Source organism: Bacillus rossius, chromosome 1 (genome assembly GCF_032445375.1).
Source record: "Bacillus rossius redtenbacheri isolate Brsri chromosome 1, Brsri_v3, whole genome shotgun sequence".
NCBI classification, from domain to species: domain Eukaryota; kingdom Metazoa; phylum Arthropoda; class Insecta; order Phasmatodea; family Bacillidae; genus Bacillus; species Bacillus rossius.
Window position 1 is genome coordinate 255107876 of NC_086330.1, and position 25679 is coordinate 255133554.

At 35.5% G+C, this 25679-nt stretch overlaps 1 protein-coding gene across 5 annotated transcripts in view; it reads right to left on the reverse strand.

Annotated features, from left to right (window-relative positions):
- The window catches only part of LOC134527486 (cytoplasmic dynein 2 intermediate chain 1), a 266130-nt gene that overhangs the window by 150728 nt on the left and 89723 nt on the right, over positions 1-25679 (reverse strand). For all 5 annotated transcript variants that reach the window (XM_063360204.1, XM_063360205.1, XM_063360203.1 and 2 more), the window contains exons 6-7: positions 10815-10955; positions 4250-4402 (exon numbers count right to left, since the gene is read on the reverse strand). In XM_063360204.1, the coding sequence (XP_063216274.1) occupies positions 4250-4402; positions 10815-10955 (294 nt within the window). The remainder of the gene's footprint in view (positions 1-4249; positions 4403-10814; positions 10956-25679) is intronic.

The following is a 25679-nucleotide window of genomic DNA, read 5'->3' on the forward strand; positions in this document are numbered from 1 at the left end:
TTACAAATGTTAAAATGTGTGTAATATGGTTTGCCCAAATAAAGGCAAAAGAAAAAAACTAAATTAAACATAGCATAACATTCCATTTAAAAATATAACTTGGCAGTATTAAGTGTATTCACGGAATGACAATTTTAATGCTGATAAATGCACAAAGAAAGGTAGGTAGTGTTTAATGAGTGATCATATAATTTTTTTAAGGAACTGATTTTGAGAAAATGCATTTTTTATAGGGCTACGCTTAATAACATTTGAGCAAAATTTACTCTAATTAAAGCACAACCTTTAAGTAAATTATAATTTTATTTTTAATTGGCTTTCTAAACTCTGACCTTGTTATCAATTTTCATCAAGTATATAGATCAAGTTTACTGTCAAACTGAATTGTTCATATTGATGTTTACAATGTCGCATTTAACCACCAAATGTCTTACGTTGCCACATAAATTAATACAAATATTTACATGTATTAATGGATGAACTAACATTAACACTGAAAAAAACTATAAACATATTCCAATGTTTTGGTTGAAAACAGAAAACAAATATTTGCAGTTAATGAAACTATAATTTTATATAATGGTTTGATGAAAGCATTAACAAAAATTGGTGTTATATAAATTTAAAGTGTTTATTCATGTTCCAGATTAGGTTTTGCTTTGTTATTTAGGTAATTATGGTAATTTTCTAGAATTGATGCCCTTCTAAAAAAAAATATAAGTACATAAAATTCTGAAAATTGTATTTTTGAGTTCCCTTCATTATATTTGAAGAGACTGTAAAACAGCATTGAGATATTTTAAGTTGTTTACTGGTAGTTTATCATTTCAAAAGTATGTAACAACTCAGATTACAACCTTCCTCATACAATCCAGTAATAATAATTTGTTATAAATTTTTTTGTCAAATTTCAAGTTAGATGTAAAGTTTTTTTTCCCTTTTAAAAGTTATTGTACACATAATTCTCCGGGTTAGTTGTTTTTATTTTTAAAATTCATAAGTTTATTTTTCTAGTAAAAACTTTGCTGGCTTCTTTGTGTGGGAAGGCGTGCTGACGTAATACTCCGTTTTTCCACGACCGAGGCTTTGTTTCACACGCTAGGCATGTGAGTCACGGTCACGGGAGTGTGAGAAAGAGACAAAATCACTGCATCGTGGGAACAGAAGTAAGAATTTCATGGAAGCCTCTGTTGCCATGCGCCGTGATTGGCTGAAAATTACGTCAGCGAGCCCAGGACACTGCCCGCACGAAGGGAAGGAAGGCTGTAAGATCAGTCATTGTCCGCGCACCAGGCCGAGCAGGCCGTGGCCGGGCGATGGCTCAGTGTTTTATATATATATTTTTGGTATATTTAATTTTTATTTATTCTGTTCAGAATAGAGTGTAATTTTTACATGAATAAAAAAACAGGTAATACATCGAACATGGAGTAAGAATATCTTCGGGACCTGCTAATACCCAGTATGTTCCACTCATGACCTAAATTGAGCTAGCTGGAGGTGGTGAGTGGTAACAAGTATGTTGGGTTATGTTAGTGAAATCATTAGGAATGGTTAGCTACATTAAAAATACTGTTAAATCGTGAGAATAGCTGGTTGGAATTAATTTAATTTTCTCTTTTCTTGCCTTTGTGTGATTATTGTTAGTTAAATCATAAACAGTTTTTAAACACAAGTCATACAACAGCTTTACTATCTTTACCAGAGAAGATCCTAGGGTTTCTTGTTTGTTTGCAGTAGAGATGTGCCGATCTACAAATTTTGCCGATACACCGATCTACCGATATGCCGATATTAATTTTTAATATCGGCCGATCCCAGACCGATACAATATAAAATAATTTTAATATTTATGTATACTTATTTTTACATTTTTGTGAATGTTTCAATAGATAAAATTGTTATTAATATAAAAATGATATACGTACATACCTCCAACCTTCAATTTTTACTTACACCTGTATCAAAATTTAAAAAAAAAAATGTAAAATATAACAGGAGTTGCAAATTTGTTGTGTGTTTAATGTCTGAATATGTATTTTTTTTTTTTTTTTTACAATATGCAAATGTACAAAGAATGCTTACAACATAACATGCAGAAAATCAAGCCTATAACACAAAATAGTCTTCAAGCAGAACATATCTTAAACTAAGCTTTCTTCTTTATTGAGTAGGCCTATCATCCAGTTTTTAAATTTGTCATGTGATAACAATAAGTAATCATTATAACACTAACACTAGCAGAAAAGAATTTAAGAAACAAATGAAACTGCCCAGTTGGTCAATAAAGTGGATAAACTAATAATACTGTGATGAAACAGAAAAAATTATTAACTTTTTTTAAAGCTTCAAATTTTTGTTAAGAAACACTAGCATTCGTAATTTGTCAGGCTTCAGAGAGCATCTCCCATTACGTGCAAGTAAGCCACATGTACTGAATAACTGTTCAGAAGCAACAGTAGCTGCTGGAATGCACAAATATTTAACTGCAAGTTTTTTCAAAATAAAAAATGGTGCTTTTTTCCAGTATTGAAATGGTGAACAATCATCAGGGGCCAATGGTTCCTTCAGATATTTATGTACTTCCATTTCTGCTGGCTGCTGTAAAACCATTTCCAAGCTATTTTGATTTTCTGCCAACAATATTGACCAAAATGTTTTTAATGAAAGTTTTTCTTTTTTGGATTGGGGGGAGGGTGTGAGGTTCCTTGATTTTTCCTGACTTTCCATGTTGGGAGACTGGTCACAGATTGCTTTTGCCTCCTCCATAAGGCTTGACTCTGCAAGTTCTGCGTTTCTCACAGATCAAAAAATTCTGTTTTTGAACCTGCAAAAAAAAAAAAAAAAAATTTAATGTTATGACTAAAAGTGAAAAAGTTTTCAAAAAAATCTGTTTATTTATACAAAAATGTTTTAACACTTACCTTGGATCTAGACAGGTTGCAAGCATGTAGAGCTTGTTATTTTCGTTTTGTTTACAGGATAATAAAAATCAAGTTGCTTAATTATGTCTTTCTTCATGTTCAGGAGTCCCGTGGTGTTGTCACTTTCTATTGCTCTTCTTAAAATGTTTAGAAGAGGAATAACTTCACTAATGCTACATGAACTCCTGGAAACAGTTTTTGTAATTTCTGCAAACAACTTCAGGATTTGGACAACATTTTCCATTGTATTCCAATCAGATGATAATAGTGTTGTTGACAAATTCAGCTCAGATGAACAAAGAGATACTGGGCCCTTCTGTTCCAAGAGTCGCTCAATCATCATGAATGTGGAATCCCACCTTGTAGGCTCATCTTGGATAAGTTTCTTACTTTTCAAACCTAACACATGCTGAGCTTTATTCAAAGCCTTTGAAGCATTCAGGGACTGCTTAAAGCTGGCCACTACACGCCTACATTTGGCCACTGCGTTGGAAACACTTGGCAAGTTGAAATATCCATGCTTTATAACCAACTGAATTGTGTGTGCTGTGCAAGGAACACCCGGTACATTCAGTTTCTCAAAAGTGACAAGTATAAAGTAACAAGTAAGACTCATGTAGTCATTATTAGATTTTGAAGACCAAAAGTCAATAGTTGCAGATACATGCATTAAGTATAAATTTCCAAGTTCTTCTTTTACCTTTGAAGCAAAACTTGTGTAAAGTTCTGGGATTTATCTATGTGCAAGTTCTTGCCGTGTTGGAATTGAGAACCTTGGTTCAGCAGTAGCCATTAACTGCCTGAACCCTTTGTCCTCGACAAAAGAAAATGGTTGGCCATCCACAACTACCATCTCACAGATATGTCTTGTGAGTTGTTGAGCCCGAGGGTGAGTTTTAAGATAAGATGTCCCGCTTTTCCAAAATGTTTTCAAAATAAACTGTTTTTTTTTTTTTTTTGAGTTTTTATTGGATGATACTTTAATTAACCTTAATCCTAATCTCTCATAGTTTTTCAATGAAACACACTAAATATTCATGATACTCATTAACAAGATAAGTAATGAAGATGAGGAAACACATGAGTGGGAAAATATGTGATCGACCCAGATCTATAAATAGGAAACATTACAATTATTCTACAGTGATTACACATCAAATCGATGATTCCATTCATACTTCCTAAGATAACTTTAAATTAGACCAGCTTGTATAAGAGAAAAATATCTGTAAACAAATAAACAATAGTTTTAGCTGCATTGTACAAAAAAAATGTATGTAGAACCATGTGCAGGTATAAACATCAAACAGAGATCATTTTACTACCTGTGTGAAGCTCTGCATCTCGCCAATCTTGCCAGCTTCTGAATGAAGTTTGGTGCAAAACATCACAGGCTTCTGAGTCCACTTGCTGCTCATGTGGACCTCATCTGTCTGTACTTCCTCACTGATGCTATCTTCGTTGGTCTGTACATGGACCTGAAAATACAGAGAGTGATATCTGTGTCGTACACTGAGAATACAACTAATTTTGTCCTACATAAGTCTTACTTAAGAAGCCTGCCTACCTGAGCACACACACACAGTGTGCAGAGCTTTAGACAAAACCATGCAAGTTAAAAACTGCTTAAAATAGCCTAGTAGTGTCTGCTTATGAAAAATATTTAAGATTATGATAAGGGTGGATGCGTCATTCTGTATCCATAATTTGTTTTTAAACTGTATTTTTAGGAAAGTGAAAGGGGCTAAAATCTGGATTTCAGAATAATTTTTAGACATGAAATGCTCAGTAAATATTCTTGAAAGCAACCACAGGTCTTGCATTATACCTTTATTTTCATTTCTCTGACATCTAATTTTATGGTTATCGCTCAAATTTCACAGTTGCCCTATGCACGAGAAGACTGCGTGCCAGTTCAGATCCTTGTATTTAGAGGAGATACTACTCCAGAAACACTAGCGAGCATCACTCTTATCATCCCGCCTCACTAACACTAGGCGGGCCCCTTAACAACAAATGGTTTCACTCTATTTAATACAAAACATTTCTTTTTTTTAATTTTGCAGTAAAAAAGGGGGAAAAAGACAAAGTTTCTAAAGCAACTTTTCATAATCTAATCTAAAAGAGAGAAAAATAACACATATTTTGAATAAATTAAAGTCATAAACTCATGTATATGTTAAATTCCTCGCTGCTCCACAGCATCTTCTGCTCAAGGGACCCATCCAGTCAGGGGTGTGTGTTAGTGAGGCGGGACAATACAGCTCGCTGGTGCATCTAGCGAGGCTCTAAACTGGCGCACAGCCTTCTCGTCGTGCATAGGACAACTGTGAAATTTGAGCGGTGACCGTAACATTATATGGCATAAATGAAGGTAAAGGTGCAATGCAAGTCCCTTAAGTGCTTTCAAGAATTTGTATCAGTTGTTCTATGCTTAAAAATTACTCTTAAAACATGCCTTTTAGTCATTATAACTCTTCTAAAAATACAGTTTGAAAACTTCATCTGAAATCAAAACAACTTTTCAACCCTCAGCTCATTATTAAATGCTTATCGTAAACAGACTCCACTCGGATATGTTCAATAATTTTCTAATTGTGTTGGTTTTCCTGAAGCTCTGAGCAACGTATGTGTGCCCAGGTATGCGGAGCCCTTGAGAAACTGAAGCATCTTGTGTTTAAGAGATTTTAAACAGAAGGAAGGTCGAGGCAGAGTTTGGCATGACACAGTTTTGCACAGAGGCTTACTGTGACAGTGCTCCGACCACTTGGAAACAGTCAGTGAATGCATGTTATGCAAGAAGGTTTGTCCTCGTATTGATGAAAACCATTACATTTATCACAAATAAAAAATGGTATTTGTACTTATGAGCGTGCGTTAGTAATTATACTTCTTTAGCATCACAAAAATATATTGTTTGCTTCACTGGAATACTTTGTGTCCCAATGACTTTTTCTTTCCTAGCAACAAAAGATAATCCAAATACATACATAACAAAGGAATTTATTTATTAAAAATAATGAGCCAGATTTTTAAGTATAACCTTTCCTTTCCACTGCAACCTTTAGTTTGACAAATCAACTAAAGCAATTAGTTAACATCTAAAGGAAGAGAAAGTACAGAGGTAGGCATATTAAAAAGAACCGACAAAGTGGTAAATATCACCGATGACAAGCATTTTCTACAGAATTTTCTCTGATGGTAAATTTAAAGTAAACCTAAACAAAACCAAATTGCAGAAACCGAGTTTGCTGGTTTCAGCACTGGAAAAAAGGGTACTATTGGTTGTAACTATCAGTATAATATTAAAAATATGTGAGCTTATGTTTTTCAATTTATTTGTAACGTGTACAATGTTTCATTTGTTTGAAAATAAACCACAAACTACATTATAGATCTTGTGTATGAGCACAATTGGATGAAACGTGCATGCGCATTGACTTCATCCTATTAAATTTCAGTTGCAAAATAAAATTTTACCCTCAACATGCCTGAAGAATTATAACCTAGATTTGTATGTTTATTAGAAACAACAATAACCTAACAAGTACTCATATGATTATGTATTTAACTATTTATGGCTAGGGAAAAGATTTAATGGTTTTATTTCTAAGACAATTTCATTTTTAAAACCGGAAATTTGGTTTTATTGTTGTTCTATTTTATATATTGTCTTTATACATTTAAAATATGTATTATTCAACATATTAAAATTAAAATATTTCTTAATACTTATTTCACCAAAATATTCTAATTGTGATTGACAACTGATGCATTTATGTACAGTAAAATCATTAATAATAAACATGTCTAGAACAGAACTACTCAGAGAAATAAAAAAATAACTAAAAATTTTTGTACATTTGAAACATGTGTCATAATCATTATTGTAAAAATTTGTTACTAATGTTAAGACATGCAGAATCAAACAATATAATAAAAATTATTAGTTTCAAATCCATTTAGGTCATATATTTTTGTACAAAATTCATGCTAAATAAGTTACATTCAATGAATTTACCATGATAAAAGATTAAATTTTTGTAATATGAGTTAAGTTTTATCCAATTACTTATTTATATCATGTTTTTTGTTATCTTCGGTGCTAAATGGTGTATGAACTTGAATTTTGGTGTCACATGTTATATTGTCATGCTTTGCGGTGTTATTTTGGTTTTATCGCAATTCACCATATAATCTTGTCCCTATTTATAACACTAGACAAATAATAACCACCCCAAGAAACATACAAAGTAATTTCATGACACAACCTTAGAATGAAAACAAATCTAAATCACTATGGGCATTGTGAAAGCAATGGAAATAAATAAATAAAATCTATACTTACATCTAAGTTCCATTAACAATGAGGTCATTAGAGCAGAGAAGTGACAAGATCAGGATAAAGCAATGATGGAATCATGGTTGGAGGAATCTCTAGTACCAGCACAAAACCCACCGGCTCAGGGAATCAAACTGCCAATCATCTTGGCAAGAGAAAAGGTTTTCTGACAGGGCATCCACACAAATCTGGAATAAAATTTCTCGGACTTTCCATGACCAAAATTACAAATTTCCCATAAATATGTTCTTAAAATTAAGGAAATATGATGAGAGTGAATTTTTATAATGCATGCGCACCATACAACAAAATTTAAACAGGAAGATGGCAGACCCACATATATAGACTCTTTCATAAAAATTAGGGAACATACCAAACAATTTTGTGTGCCAAATGAAACTTTATGATAGTGAAACTACCCTGCGATATACCTATTTGGTAAACTAAAACAGTCATAGTAAAGAATAATTTCAATGTGCGGAAACTCTATAGTATTAACTTTTTATTTTAATGAATTTTAACAAGGTGGGCAGAATTTTAATAAAATTCCTTGTCAGAAATCAGATCCAAGCCAGGGTATAGTATTTTTTTCAAGACATTTTAATTTTTATCAGAGATGTTTTATTATAAAGATTAACCTTTTGCTTTGCAGATCGAATGATTCAATAGACGACGTAGATGCTCCAGTACCGAATTCTAGCAGCAGGTGCGGAACTACGTGCGAGTCGTGTTCTGAAATTTAGTGATTAATAATAAATACCGGTCCATATAATTAAAAATTTATGTTGAATATTAGTGATAGAAATTGTGTTTATAAACTTTTTCATGTGTGTTTATATAAGTGAGGTTATGTTCCATTTTTATAATTTATTTTTCTCATAAATTATTACATTATTGCTTAATAAATAATTAAAATTAATAAATTAGATTAAACAGTTAGCATTCTTATTGATTTTCATTATTAATTAAAATTTATCTCCAGTTGTTACAGTAAATTAAATAATTAATTTCATACACAAGTTTATATTAATATTGAATAATGAGTATTTATTTAATTAATTTTTGTTATAATTCATTTTAAAATAGTTCAGTGACTTAAATCAAAAAGAAGTATTAATTCTAATGCATGTACATAAGTTCACACAATTTTTTTAATAATTTAGATATCTTGCAATTTTCTGAAAGAAACAAAACAAAATCCAGCTTCTACTAAACCTATAGCTGGCCTAGTTCAAGCAGAACCTGGGATACCCCATTTTATAGTGTGTATGACTTTACACTAAGACATCATCTGAAGGAAAAAAAAAAATGATTTCGGTCTGGGAGAATGCAGACTGGAGCATGATATTTTCCCCTCAAATTACTATCACTGGGGAATTTGCATGACTTTTCCAAGATTTGAAGTAAACTCCCTGACTTTCCTTAACCAATTCTAATCTTCCCAGACTACCCTGATTTTCTCTGACTTCCAGAATGTGAACACCCTGCCTGACCACTCAACCACTGGTCCCCGGTGCAGTGTAGTGGCTGCTCCGTAAGTTTCATGATGTAGTTGCCAAGCAGGTCTTGGCAGTTACACCGCAGTGCATCTGTTTGTCCCTAGCTCAATATGTCACAACTATAGTTGTTCAAAGAGGCTCTGAGATCATAAAAAAACATAACATGAAAGTTGTTTTAGCAAAGAATGATGATCTGCCGAAAGAGAGCATGAACTCAAAGTGCAAAAAAAAACTCAATATTCCAGAACTTTATCACCACATTCACATCCTGACAAACTAACTTTGGATTTGTATATGTTTAAACTTAAAGAGTTCTAACTCAGTAATCAATTTTCGTAAAGATGAAATGTAAAATAAATAATATATATAATAATTTTTTTTTTTTCTGTCAGCTACCAACTGAGTAACAAACTTGTGTTACTTTGAAAACAGCATCCAAGTAGTTACATTTTTCTTTGATTTCACCAATTTATAAAAATAATTTAAAAATTAACTTATGTGACACTGGTATTTTATAAGATACTCAACTATAGTCTGCCTCATGCTTAGACTGCAGTACAGAGCATATGGCACCCACTGTGGCCAAATTTAAACTACCCGGTGTGTTTACATTAAAAGTCTTATTTTATATATGCTCAATAATTATAATGAGTTTCAAAGATTTTTTTTTAATTTTACTATTTGTTTATTTTTGTAAGACCATCAAATAGTGTCTTTTGATAGTATTATCATAGTTGTATAAAATGTGAAAGAAAAAAATACAAATTCTGAACATCAAATATTATTCCACAGGGGAAAAAATATTTATAGCACTATTAATAATGACATTCCATTAATTATGTACTATTGTCAAACAGGAGCAATTTTTTAAAAATTTTAAATGATATAACAAAATTTGATAGCAAAAAATTCTGAAACCAAGTTGAAGTCTTTCAGTTACATTTCTTTAGAAGTAAGAAGTGAGTATAATCAGATGATGTTTTGACAAAATACTACAAGAAAATGGATTTAAAAAATTCTTGTTCCAAATTTTCCTTCTAAAAATATATTTCTTGTACATTTTTTAAATTCTACCTTACATTATAAAGCTGTGTCTAAAACATTTCTGCTTTTCAGGTATATCTAGCATCAGAGCACACCAATGACCATTAATAAGCATACTGCTATATTAAGGATTTGACACGCTATAGTAACTGTATTCAATAATTATTAACTTTTGGTATCAGTACTCTCAGTGTGCTAAATGAGCTGCTGATGTTGACTTATAACTACACCTCTAATGACCAGTCTACTGAGCGTCCCGAGTTCTACAAGGCGGTAAAAGTACCGCCACTGCACAAGTAAGTGTCACTGTGTTGTTAGCTGAGTGATCAAGAAACAGCAGCGTGAAATATCTTAAGTTCCCGAGTGCTATTAAGTAAAAAAAAGATTGAATGTAAATTGTTAACAATAAAACGTATTGAGTAAATATACGCCTAGAATAATACTGATGAGTCAGGCTGCTAAAAAAATATGAGACTGTATTTTTTTTAGTACACGAGTCAAGAATTAATGGGGTAAAATTTTCTGGTAAAAGTTATATATGTGTGTATACATATAATATATGTAATATATATAATATATATTATATATATAATATATATATATATTATATATATTATATACATGATATATATTATATATATAATATACATAATATATATTATATATTTATATAAACACATGCACACACTTGAGTTCAACTAGATTTAATTTACACCAATCAGCAATATAATTTATGTCATTTTGGAATAAAACAATCCTGGAAAGAGATAATTTTTCTATAAATTTTTAAGTCATCAGCAAATAAATAAATATTAAGACAATACTTGTGGAGGTTAGTAGATTGTTGTGAAAACTCTCTCGAATCACAGTAAAGAGACTTGGCTATAATACCATTATACCATGCCACAATACAAAGTACATACAGAAAAAATATTTATCCATAAATAATAAAGTCAACTAACTTTCTGAAATACAAATCAAAATGATAAATACTGTTAAGATTACCTGCATGGTGTTTGACCTGCCATAACTCTTCATGTAAATGTCGTATGGGATAGGTGCGAGGTCAAGCAGTGAAAAACCAACCACATCCAGAGTCACCATTCCCAGCAGTTCTTCCCCTCGCTTCTTGGCCTTTGCAGTGGCCTGCAGAGACAAGGACAAGGTGCAAGTGATGTACTAACATTATGAATGCCAGACTGTACACACACTTATTAACATGGCCAACAATATCTGCCAAAAACTCCCTCCCCATCCAGGCAGTCAAGAGAAACTAATATATATTTTTACACTGTAAACATTACTGTTGTCACAACTGTAAAAGTGACCTACTTGTAATATATAACTTGTAAGGTTTCCAAAGAATTCTATTATCAATAGGCTTGTAACTTCCTACAACCATCCAGGTAATTTCATGCATTAGAACAATCTCAAAACTCAACCGGGCCAAGTACCCCCGAAAATCTCAATGGCCCTGCTTCCCCAACCTATCCACCATCCTCCACCCACACCCCATATCTTTTAACAGCTCTATAAAAAACACTGGAACACTTCAGCATGCTAAGATGATAGCTTACAGTCACTTCAACTATGCCAGCTTTTTGTACATAAAGATGAAAAATATATGTTAGCATTTATTTTAAATTGCCTTCAAACAAGAACATATTTAGTGTAAAATAACAAAAACAATTAGTCAATGGTCCAGTACTTGTTTCCAAGCAGATGTGCAATGAGCATTGTCAAGAAGATTTTTCATGATACAAATAAAAGAGATACCGATTTACCCGCAGTATGGGTCCCGCAACTTTAATCTGGGTCATAAATATCCCATTTTTTCACTGTCCAAGAGTTGCCTTCGAATGTGGATCGCACCATATATCTATCTCCAAGGGCAGTCTTTATGGTCCATTTCTCAACTTATTGCCGCATAAGAAACACTGATGTTGACCCTCAGTCTTTCAGCTCTCTCCTCACCATCCTTTATGGCCCTTCCTTCCCTCCCCCCCCCCCCCCAACAATCACTATATAACAAAAAAAAAAAAGGAAAAGAATACTATTTTTATACCTGTGTTTCCCTTTTCATTTATTGTATTTTTTTTTTTTTTTACAGTTCCCTTCCTCAAGACAGAAAAGTTGGCACGCTACTATTTCTCATCAATTTTGTTTCAGTTCCTTCAATAAAAACAAGCATGCCCTTTACAGCAGTTTAGCAATGGAATGTTGTAATAGAAAGCATGGGAAAGCTCATGCCAAAAAAAATGTTTGGACACAATTGCATCACGAAAATTAGTTGAGATACACACATGATAATTGTGAACAGTGCCACTTCACTGACATTTACAACGATCATGGCCACACGCACTCAAACACACATATTACAAACTCACTCGCCAGTTTATTTTTGGATTTCCCCCTCTTGCCAAATACCCGCACGGCGGCAGACAGCCACATCACCAGCGACGGCTGGGTAGCCACCCAACAGGCAGCAGACGCAGCATGGTGCTTTACATGCACTGTGAGATATTTTAATTAAACAATTTATACTTACTTATTACATATTTATTAAAACCCAACACGGATTTGTTATTTAAGCAAATATTCAACCACATAATGCAATGTTAATTTATTTTTCAACCAAAATGAAAAACTCGCCTAAGGACCGCACTACATCAAAAAATCTGCATAAAATGTGTGACCCATACGCAGGTAAATACGGTATATATTTTTAATGCAGTAAAAACACCATGGGAAGAAATAAAAAATAATTAAGACAAGTAACAAATTATGTAAAACCATGGTCTGTCTGAAATTATAGGCACTGTGCGTGCTACTCTGGTGAAGAGCCTGGTGACTAACTGCAGATGGCAGGAATTGAGACACTGTGCGTCGCCAGCCTTCAGGGGAAATTGTCAAAACAATTAGCATTATGGAGGGTTATAAGCAGTGGAAAGGTAACGCAAATTTCTTTGTCATTTGGTGCAGTAATGCGTACAGAAATACATAATCAGATATTGTGTTTTATTCATTCCCAAAGTGGAAAAATTAAGAGGAACGATGAAATTTTTGGATTTAAACTGTAGGCCTAAGCAGACAAAAGTAAGTAGGCCGACTAGCCCAGTAAAAACAGACAAATTAGACAAAATAATTCACATAGTTTGGAAAATTGGTTCATTTGTACCTTGAATTGTCCCAATACACATACTAAAAGTCCTCAGTGGTGGGGATGAGCTGAAGGGGTGGGAGCCCTTTAAAGGTACAGTGTTTCAGTTTTGGACTAATATAACAATAACCATGAGGTTTAGAGTTAAAGTAATCATTACAAAATTAAAGTAAATAAAAAGTCTAAAAAATTGCATTATGCTTATTTACCGTAAAGTTAATGCCTAAGCAGATACAGAGGGTGAAACATGAAATAAGTATGAATTTCTATATTTTGGCTCATTTTAATCTAATAAAACTGCCAACAAATCATGATCTAAAACCAAACAAACTATGTCTAATACAAAAAGTTATCAGAGTTCATTCATACAAATCAAACATATCAGTTATCTTTATAAGTGTGGCCTTCATCTTCCTCTGGGTCCAAATCTGGAGGGGCACTGTTAGTACAAGCACCCTGGCAGTTGTTGCATATGAGACTGCACTTAATGCCGGCTTTCAGACATCCACATTTTCACTCACAAGAAGTTTTGCAGCGGCAAAAAATTGAATTCAAAACGTTGTCAGGGGCCAGAGATTTACATGATGTAATAGGTTTCACACTACCTCCGACACCTCGCTATCATCCCCACATTTCAGAGGGAAGTTCGTTTCCCAGCCAATCTTGTACTTGAAGGTAGGCTCTGAAGGAATGCTATTTTGGTGCTTCCTTTGTAGGTGGAAGGGAAGGAAAATCTGGTTTCAGCTTTGTGATGCACTTCTTTAAAAAAGCAGTTTAGCAGTGGCAGTTTGGATCATTACGACTGGCTGGAGCTTGGTACACGACTAGGAACATCCTTTCAACTGCATTTTCTATGATGCCGTGAGCAGCTTTTGGGTCAAAGAAGGGGGCAGCAATTTGTTTCATCAAGGGTTTCTGTTCAAATAGCTTTATGAACCAGACTTTACTCTTGCAGAGTTTATATCACAGCCACTAAAACTGTGGTGGAAATGAAAAGAAAAAGAAAACTAACAGAGTGGAGAAGCTGGGAAGAAAATATTTAGGTTTCAATAATTGATCTTCCTGGTTTAATGAAAAAAAATTTCTTCTTTGGAGGTGTTAATGCCACCCAAAAGAACCACAAGGTCAATATCTTCTACAATAATAGCGACCATTGGCTGTGTTGTGGATTTCCCTAATGCACTTTTTTATTTTAGTGTGATTGGCGTCACTGTCAACCATTAGTATTTCAACATTTACAGCTTCCATTTTTTGTGATAGTAGCTGAATCAGTCAGGACTTATTCTTCTGATTAGCTAGGAAGTGTTGTTTTTGTTAAACAGTGACATTTATATTTAGTTCAACGTTTATATTCACAGATGTTTTTGTTCCAGTTCTTCACCTTTCTCTGCAGACTGAGCACTGTTTATTGTATCATTGTATACGTCAAATACAACAGTACAGAAGAGGCCATAGTATGACTTTATATAACATACCGTGTTTTCTCGTCTAATCGTAGCACATTTTATTCTAAAATCAAGTTTGAAAAGTAGGGGTGCGATGATTATGGGGAAAAAAGAATTTTTGTTAGGTAAAGTTATTCATAAAAACAAAACCAGTTCATGGAAAGTACGTATATTTAAAAAAAGGTGAAGTATACAATAGCACGCCAAAAAATCTATATTAATAATTCCTTAAACCACAACCTTTCTTCAACTTTAAATAGAAAAACCAACACTCTAACACGAACGCAAGCCACTTGAATCTGACGTGAAATAATGTGTCGTAGTACACACTTGCCACGAAAGAATGCGGGCTATCAAATGTAGTTAACTCGGTACCTGACTGCGAGATATCAATATTCGACTACGTGCGCGCGCTCTATACGGGAAGCAACATAACGAAACATGAATGATGCACTGGCTACATTTTTATAAGCGGTACGCTGCGGTAACGCAGACAATCAGATAAAGGAAATACCGCTTAAAAACGTCTTTAAAAGAAAATTTACACGTCAGACAACTTTGTATTTCCGTTAATTAAATAAGTAAGTGGTAATGACCGAAATTAAATTTTAGATTATACCTACACCGCGACGATGCAGATGATCAGATAAAGGAAATAACGTTTAAAAATGTCTTTATAAGAAAACTAGCTGCAATACCCGGCGTTGCCCGGGCTGAACACAGGGTGAACGGGACCTTTTTCGAAATCAGATGTAGTTAGTAATTGTCTTATTAATTTGAATGTCAAGTGTGAAAATTAATTTATATCACTTTTAGATCCTGACAGAATTGTTCTGCCAGTTTATAGTTATTTACCTGGTCTGTATGTAATTTAGACTTTATAAAGCTATTTAGATAAAAGCTGAAAAATAAGAGATTACTAATATTGAAAAGATTCCATTATCTAGCTAATGCTAAGCCTGCATTGCAATGCCTCATTCAGTTTTGTTTTGTAATATGTTTGAAGTAGTTCCACATATACAAATCATCTATCCATCTCTCTATCTATATTTATCTCTATCTACATCTATATACATCTATGTACTCTCTATCTCTTTATATCTACATATATACTTCCCACTATCTCTATATCTTCTATATATGTCTCTATATAGCTCTATACATCTATAGGTATATCTCTTTATCTAACCCATTTCATTCTCTATACCTCGCTCTATCTCTACTTATCTCTCCGTCTCTATCTCACTATATATTTATATATATATCACTCTATCTCTGTCTCTCTTTGATAATTAAATAAATTGTGTCATGCGTGCGCACTTATACAACAAAAACAGACGAAGTGCTTCTATATAAATGAAATAAACACATTTTTTGACACGATTCGTGCTCCAAATATTGAAAAATAGTTATACCGTCTCAGTAACCTTCATGGGCATGCGCATAACAAATCACCAAAATTTCATCGCAATCGGATGAACGCATACGGCACAAACAAACTAAAATTAAAGACATGACAAACGCATCAAATGATGGTGCGTTTAAAATTCAAGGCAACTCTATCTATTGACGAAGTTAAGAACAAAACTGTTATTAGCACCTTTATTTTGTTAGCCGCTGCAAGCTCCACTAGGCGGATTGGTCTCACCAAGGAGAAAAATATTAATTTGCCAGACCTTACTATGTGTATGATAGTGTGTCAGACATAGAGAAATGACACTCACTCACTATTTGTATGTCTATGACCTATGATTTTTTCTATTATAAAATGAAATTATCACTTTTTCACTCCCTTATGGATGTAATTTCATATTAATATGGGGTCTATGTGTTAATCCAAGTTATAAGCTAGCTGTAGGCCAAATTTCATTCAAATCCATTCAGTAGTTTTTACGTGAAAGAGTAACAAACATCCATCCATACTTACAAACTTTCCCATTTATAATATTAGTAGGATATACATGTGAAACAACTTCGTATTTTTCCGTTAATTTATTAAGTAAGTGGTAATGACCGAATAAATATTAGGTTTATACTTTAAAATACATCATTGTATACAAAAAAGATACCTACACAAAGCGCTCTGCATCTACTAGCGAGACCAAAAACATCATGCAACGTTTACGCAAGAAGTTTATTTATCCCAATTTTGACAGCCTAAAATATGGTTGCGACGATTACGCGCGTGCGACCATTATGCGATAAAACACGGTACACACTGCTGACAAAAGCTGGAAAAAGTACCCAATTTGCCACTTCACCCAGTGCAGAAGAAACCCACCATCTCTTAACTCATGCAGCCTTCTTTAAAAGAAACTAATAGTGTAATAAAAATGTAAAATCTTCGCTCTTTTTTGCAACTGCAATTCCCTGATACAACAGTAATGGGTCAACTGCTACTGTCTCATTAAGAACTTTGACAGCACTGATCATGGCCCCATGGGATAAAACTTTGTCTTTTACCTCTGCAAGTTATGTCCATACATTTTGGCCAAAAATTTAGTACCAACCTCCTGAGCTTGATGACAAGTTACATCAATGTTTCCAAAAATCTCAGTTGACGATATGAGTTTTAATGTTTGTGGGAAAGGATGGTGTTCTTTGAACCAAATTCACAGTTTTTTCCCATCCTTTTGGTCCTTGCATTGGCGTGACAATCTTAGATCTACATGTTGTTCTCCTGAAGAAAAAATGACTTCACTAAACTCTTCTAGTGAGGAGCAGATAGCGTTGCTTGTTCCGACCTCACTTAACCATTTGGCCAGTGTCGAATCAGTGAGCCCTCTATCTAGAGTCACTACCACAGCTCTTCATGCTATAGTCTGTTCTATAGTGTTACACTCCTCAGTCATAACAGAGTACACCCAAGTTCTGTTATCACTTTGTCACACTTCACTCTATCTTGATGACTTGTGTAACTAGTGGATATTTTAATTTCAGAAGGCAAAATAATGATTTCATCTTGATATTAGTACCTCTATTTTTATTTTACTTTTGATTATTTTCACAGTAAGATGATATTTTATAAATTGATTGATAAATAAATAAATATATATGTAACATGTATTTAAAATTACATTATCAAAAGAATGGGCTGCCCCTTATAAGACAATTTCATTGATCATTAACACAATTTCAATAAAGTTCGCAACAATAAACAGGTTAAGTTCCTTTCACAATGAGCACACTCGGGGTGATTAAAGTCCTGAATGAAAAATTTTATGGTGTTCACTGTTCAGATCTTTTCAACGTCGTGGCTTAATGTTATTCTGAAGATCTAAAATAAAAACTGAAGAACTGGAAGTTTGACGATGGCTGGCCAAAGTTATGCTGCTAACGAGGTGTCCGGGCGCCTTAGTTGTCCCCATTGATGAAGGAAGGACTCGAGGGTGGAGTGGTCAGTTCAACATCTGGCCCTTGAAAACTTGTCCGGTCCTTGGACCCTGTCTGTGAACAGATCTGAAACATATATGTTCAGGACTGGTTCACAGACAGTTGGCAAAATAGGCAGAAAATGTCTTCTAATCACGATGATGGTCGGGGAATAAAGGTTGTCAAAACTCACGATACAGGGAGATGGCTTCCAGGATCAGACCGGGTGCGGAGCTCGCGAACCCACAGTTGTTGCGGACGTTTCCGTGATTTAAAAAAAAAATTAATAAATTATGATTAACAAAACATGACTACTCCTACGAGGTAGACCTACACAGACTGACTAAATGGTAATAACTAAAGTTGTGGGAATCATATCCCTTGCCGAGCTGATTACATTAAAAAAAAAAACGGAGTGACGTATGGATGCTGGAGATACGGTGTGGTCAGTCCGGAGTCGCGGTGCGCGGTCTCTTTGGAGCGGCAGCGACTCGTAATTAAAAGGCCAAGTCAATCAAAAGAAAGAGGGGAGGCTGTGGCTTCCGGACTGAAAGGTTCCGAAGATTACCGAGGGGCTTGTCAAGAAATACTGACTTCGATATCTCGAAGTTGGTGGTACTGGCCGGTGTCAGCACGACCTACTGAGGTGTGTCTGAACCAAGTAGAGGTCGACTCACACGAGGCTACTGCTAAAGCATGGGGCTAATGAAGCGGACTAGGCCAGCGCTCTGGTGAACTAGGAAAGAACTACGGAGTACTGGTTGTTGCGGGAGACGCCAGAGGGCAGGCGTTTAGCGAGCGTTCAAACACCCAGAGGAAATGAATCGCAACACTGCCACTAGAGTGTATAAGCATGTACTTTTTCGGACTGGAACACTTTTTGGGACAGGCCGACCCTGGCTGGAGTTAGTGATCAGTCAGTGCTCTGGGAAGTGTTCCCAGGAAAGGCTGGAGAGGGGGTAGGGTGTGGAAACTGCGATGACAGTGGAAACGAGGCTCTACTGAGCCCGGAGGCATGACTCGAGATCATGCCATAGTGCTCACGTCAGGCGAGGTCTTAGAAACAGCCTGCCATGACAGCTTGCAGGACTTGTCTTGTCACGGCTCGGAGGTGAATTCCCGGCGATGTTCCTGCGCCAGGCGGTAATAAAATGATACACAGACTGACTCGCAAAAGACTCTGCAAAATCAGATCTAGGGCTGGGAAAAATTGGGGAGACAGGTCTGACAAAGATTAAACGGGAGTATACAGGAGGAGGAAAAAGTTTAAGTTCTTGCAGCAAGAAAATAAAATGACTGGCGACAGAATATTTTAAAAATTCAAATTTAAAATTGTGCCAAAAACACTAGTTGGCGGCACAATAGTGAGATCAGACCATACTCTAGACCTAAAGGATTTATTTCTACTGATAGTGAAGTAGCCTTTGTGGGCAAAGTTTTCGAAATCATTGGAGTTTATTTTTCTTTTTAGACCTAGCATGTCCTGTAGATACAAATGCGAACATTCTGCATTATTAAAATGGCCAATAGCATGAAAGAACAGGATTATTCTTTGTACACACAGTGAGCCTTACAGTCAACGTTCTGCAGCTATGAACTGTTTCATAATACCGACCATGTGAAAGTATTGCACCCAGAGTGCAGCTGTTGGCCCATTTTGTTTCAAGTGGTCCAATTCATAACTTACTTTTTACTGTAGAGTAGTAAAACAACTGTTATCGTTTATTTCTTTTGCAGTTAATATACTATCTTGGAAAACCTGTACTAAGTCATGTAAACTTTCCTTGTCCACTGCTGCCACATCGATATTGTTCAACATAATGTGAGATAAAGTAGTCTGGACTAGTAAATGTGCACGAGCTGCTCTGGCATAGGCATGGCCTGACAATATTTTGTCAACTGAGTTTGGAGAAAAAATATTGCATAGCAAATCATGCAATCCACTTCTTGCCATTACATGCCCAATGCAACCAAGGAAAGTCACCAAGTCTAACTACATCATTTTTAAGGTTAGGACCATTTTAACATGATTCAACAATGTCTCTAGCTTTGACATAGAGTGGTTGATTGAAAGTAATGAAACACGTCATCATCGGGCATTGCTCAGAGCATATTTTAATGCAGTAAATACGGTGTCACTTGGTGGTATTGATGAACGGCAAAGCATTCACAGTACTGTTATTGAAGTAATGATTTTCACCAACACATTTCATAAAGTCTTTCCACTGAGAAATATCTGGAATATTGTTGTGTTTTCCAAACATCCACGGGGCATCAGCCCTATTAGGTACAGGAATGTTGGTTGGCAAGGGGTTTAAGTCTTTGATCCTATTCTCTTCAGACCTTATCCACCAACATTGTTGAATGTTTGTAGCTGCAAAACTCCTAATTTTTCAACTTTCGCGGCAGTGGGAGATTATGTTAATCTTTTGATCTCCTGTTCGGCTGGAACAGATTCTGCAGGGGTGTGGCCCATGCCTAGGCCACAACAAAATCTAGGGCATATTTTTTAGGTCTTTTAATTCTTGGCGCTCTATGTATTTTATTTTAGTAGTTATTTTATTGTTTTCTTAATATCTCTCTAATGAGTAGGTAATAGGAATTTAATAAATTTACGGAGCAGCTTTTCAAATATGTAGATACTTATTTATTTTATTGTGTATTTTATTGGTGGTTCATCAGGCATGATAGTATAAAAAATTGAAAGTGAGCAGAAATGGAACTTCCGAGTGGAAGTTTCAAAACTTGTTGATAGTGCGGCGCAAATTGGACTCTGCAATTGAACAGTATGATCATGTGCCGATAGATAGCAATAATGAGCAAAAAGAAGGGAGGCTGATGACATGGGTGTATGTATGGCTCGGCGCGCTCAACAGTCAAAGTCAGGCGGTGGAATGAGTGTCCTGTGAGACGCATTTTGGGCCCCTTATGGCCGAAGTTTGCGGAAAATAAAATAATGGCTGGGAGCACAGCCATGATAACATGTGGCTGTGTGATTTCTGCAATTATTGCTATGACGAAAATGCACACTGGGTGTGTGCTGCCTATGATACGTGAAGAGAAAGTTTAAGTTGACATCGAACAGGGCTACGCCCTCCCTAAGCCCAATGTGCCTCATGTCTCGCCTGGCCCCTCCTTCCCCATCTCCTGCCGGTTTCAAACCTCCGGCCATCAGGAACCAGTGTGTGTGAGTGTGTGCGCATGTGTTTGCCCGCCCTGCAAGAGGCGAGTAGAGTTTGTGCCACGCACCCCTAAAATAATATTTTAATTAATATAATTTGTAATTTTACTTATGTAATTATAACCCCTAGTGTTTTGTTTTCTTTCAGCGTAAGTAAGGAAAGAGTAGCGCCCTATGCGGCCGTGGCCAAAACCAGCCCCGGCGCAGGCCTCTCTCATTTAAACTTAAACAAATATTAAACAGTTTTTAATTAATGCTTTATCAGGGTAACATGTATAATTTTTAGGTAACTAGTTGTAAAGGGTTTGTTCTGTTACGTGTTCTCTTACACAGTATTCGGCAACTAACGGTAAAGAGGAAGCTTCCTGCCACCATGACACCCTGGCAAAACCCCAGTCTCTCTCAATCGCCACTCGGAGTAGGAAATAGTAGCTACACCTCGTAGACTTCAACTGTTGCATCTCTGATCTGTTAACAACCGTCTGGTATTAATTAATTCTTGAACCTTTGATTTTGCTTCGGGGCCTACTCCAGGAGGTAGACTGTTTTAATAATCATTTAAGTCCCTAGGCGGACATTTCGAACCAGACTACGATTATAACTACTAGGCCAGGACTGGGGTGTCCTGGCCTGCCGTAGGCTGATTTCTTTGCTGTTGGCACTTTGTGACTGTGATATTGCGAGACGCGAGGGTGATTCAGGTGTAGAATGGAGAGTCAATAAAACCTGTTCAAACTGTGACACGTGTTCTTCTCTACGCCGAGGCTGAGGTGTGTGGGCCGCCTGGAGAGCCCAGACAACCATCCTTCGGTAAGATTACAGCATGCCCAACGCTTAGAGCGGGCTGGCAGGTTAGATTTTGTTGTATAGGGGGTTGCGAGCCTCATTGCACTTGGGCTACGTCATGGCCCTGAGAAGGGATAGCCGGGTCCACGTGCCCTTAAACCACGTGATGACACCCATATCCGGTAGACACTATCAACGGGTAGCTATTTCCAACCCCAGTGCAACAACAAAGTTATAAAATTATTTTATATTGCTCGTGACAACTTTAGCCCGGACCCTGGAGGACATCAGAGACAAAGTGGGGCTTTGAAAAAAGAATAGTTTTTAAACTACATGAAGCTGTTAACGAAATATGTGGAATATTACGATGCCGAGAGTAGTTAAAATTGAGGCTCAAATGTTGGAGCTTTACCGAGTAAGAACTTTAGTGTGAACCTGCTGGCAGTAACTTTCCCCATTAAGGTAGGTAATTTTTGGGGAACTTTAAATAATTTATAAATCTTTTTTTTCATATAGTTATTATACCTAGTTTTTGTAGGGAGATTAAATTGTAAATGTCATGATATTTTTTAATTAATATGTATGTATTTAATAATTTTTAGCTGTTAGTCTAGAACTGTCTGCCTTTTTATGAAGCCAGTAAATGTAAATGTAAAAGTAAATATTGTAATATTTATCTCACTTTAAATTTATTATATTTTAACTGTAGGCTTTTATATAATTTTGTCAAAGGGTGCCTATTATTGTTTTTAATAGCATTATAGGATTTTTGGTAACAGCCATCTGACACGGAGTAATTAATGTAACTTTGTTCAAGAGTTAGCTGGTCAATAAATATGCACTTTTTTTAACTGAAGTTAGTGAATATTATTGAGTTTGTAATGTTTACATTTTCAGTCGTTTCTAAGCAGTTCTTCTGTTTAGGTATTTGCAAAATTGTAGATTCATTTAAGACCGTTGCTCAGGAGAGTCAGGAATTTTTTGATTGTGTTTCATGATCGGGCGCATAATACGCAAATCAAATTGTTTGAGTTTTGCGACTCCTGACAGAGAGGGGAAGTTGTGCTCGCTTGCGGGTCAAACAATGGTTTGACATGCAGGTGGAGGCCACAGGGGTAAAGCATTCAATTAATTCCACCCACAATGTGGAATTAGTGCCAGCCATCCAGAGTAGAGACGTTTAAGTCCGCGTTATCAAGCACAAACACTCCGCTACACCACAAGACTCACAATAGTGTTCTCATGACTGCAGAAAAAATAATACTTAATTCATTTTATGAAAGTACAACTTTGACTGAAAATCTTGCCTAATTATCTGAGCTGCAGTCTGGATGATTCGTGGGCCCTCATGGTCCTGAGCATCAAATTTTTATGTGTACCACTCATTGTTTAGTGTATTGTGGCCAGTATCACGAAAACACACGACGGCTTTAAGTGTGTTCATATAGCAAATCAGTATTCCATCACCATATAACTCCTTCCATTTGGACTTAACCGTCTCGTGTGTTGGTTTTACCTTTGATATTTGCTGCATTAATTCGTCAATACAGACCTAAGAATCATTGTTCTGTTCCAAGTAATGTTGAATTTCTTTCATGTCTTTCATTATGTGGATCTCCACTCTTTCTCCTAGTAGGTACAAATGATGATAAAAAAACCACTTAAGCAGTCAGTATACCATCAGCTGCTACAAGATTGGACACATTCATTAACCTTCGGGAAACGTCCTTGCCCCTGTCATCATTCCGCCTTTCTGCAGCCTGTAAAACGGTAGTACTAAAGTTCATAGTGTGAACAGGGTACACCTCTCAACCCTCTCCTTTGTTTTTTTTTTCTTTCATTTGCATAAAACTTTTCATCTATATTTTCGGAGCAGAAGAAGCACTATGTATAAAATTGAAATCCATCCTGAGACAATCGCAGGCACTTCCTGCATCTGAATATGCTGTAAACGCAATTGCTCCTCTAATATCAGCCCTGATGGTGGTAGGTCTTGTGTCTCTTTTCTACAAAATGCATGAATAACAACACTTTTAACAGAAGTAAGCAGGCTTACCTTACCATCTCTCCTACTTTTACTTGCCATAACCAGGCCTAGAATTCCTTTTCCATCTACTAAACACTTGTCACCGATCACCACACATAGACCACTCCTAACAACAGACAAGTGATAACTAGCGTGGTGTGGCTACAGGCAAGCCGGCAATAATTCTGAGTGTAAGGGGTCATGTAGGTCGGATAGGGACCGGGGGAAGGGTACTTCAAGAACAAGCTGCTGGTATCCCCACCTTCACGACATAACAGAAAGCAACTCCAATGAAATTCATTTTTTACTTTTGATTTCGAATTTCTGCTTGAATATTAGAGTTAAAATATTACTTTTAACTCTGAACCTCACTGTAAGTGAAACAATGACCTTTAAAGGGCTCCCACCCTTTCAGCTCACCCCCCACCCCTGGGTCTTCTAGTTATATTTTGGCTAATTTTACTGGACTATACACTGCTTACAAAGAAAGATATGACAAAGTAAAAAAAAAAAATATGTAGGCTTACACTGATAGGAAGTCAGTAAATGTTCACACAAACTATGCAAATATTATGTTACTGGCACGGAAATCACATATTTTACTCAAATTCACGCATAGTTTCTGTAACTGAGATAGTAAAGGGAAGACATGAGAAATAAAACTGTAAATATTCTGAATATTTCGTACAAGAAGACATAAATTTCCATGCTGTAACAAACATAACTGTTCAACAAAATTAACAATAATTTATATAAAGCAATACAACAATTATTTACTTTTGTGGATGTCACATCCCGTTACACATTTTTGAAATATATTTCGTGAACTTAAGGATAAAGTATTGCCATCACTATTCAAGCATTTCACGGACATATTTTATGACTGTAAAACACTTTTCTTTAAATATTAAGATTACAAAATTGCTATTCATAAATGGACTGTTGATGTATGATATAAGATACCTAAAGGGTACTTTTTTTATTTCAGTCTAGACGGTTCACTTTGGTAGCCATTTACCACGTCAAAACTATGCAGTGTTCATTTCATTGGAAACAAAAGGTCAGACAACCCAAAAATCCTGCATACATCTCAGTATATTTTCAAAAAAATTACAAACAAAGGCTGCCTCATCACACACTTCCAAGAGGTATGAAAGACTCAAAAAATGGTTAAAAACAGTAACAATATAAGTATTATACATAATGAAAGTTCTACGAGTGCTGTTAGTACAAAAAACAAATTATACTTTACACAGATTCTGCTAAAAATGAATTATGCTCATACAGTCACATTACATTTTTGTTGTTTTCTGCTTACAATATTTGATGCAAAAGACATGGAATATCAACAATGACATCTAATTCTATAGTAGAAGTGAGTACTGGATATTTTAGATATGACCTTAGTGAATATGTCACTTATTCACTTATCCTCAGAATACATTTACTTTTGCCATATTTTAACATGGTTTTCCCCATGTTTGTGGAATGTCTGTTTTCGAAATACCATGTTTACCCTAATATGGATAGCAGATTTTATGCCAATTTTTTGTTTAAAACGTACTGTGACCCACATGCGAAATTTTCATTTTAGGTAAAAAAAAAAATAACATTGCTCTGTTTAGGTAGACTATGTGCTTAAATAACTAGCCTGTGTTGTTAGTTTTTAATAAATATGTTATGACAAAAATATTTTTTTAGTTAAAATAGCTCAGCAGTGCCTGTAAGGCATCATGATCTTAGCCGTTAAGCCACGTCTGCCGCCTGTCAGACGGCTACCAAGCCGGTGCCGGTAAGTGACATGGCTGTCTGCCGCCGGGCTGGCACTCTACAAGAGGAGGAATCGAAAAATAACCCAGCCAGAGAGAGAAAGAGGGATAGGAAGATGTGTAACTGGTTC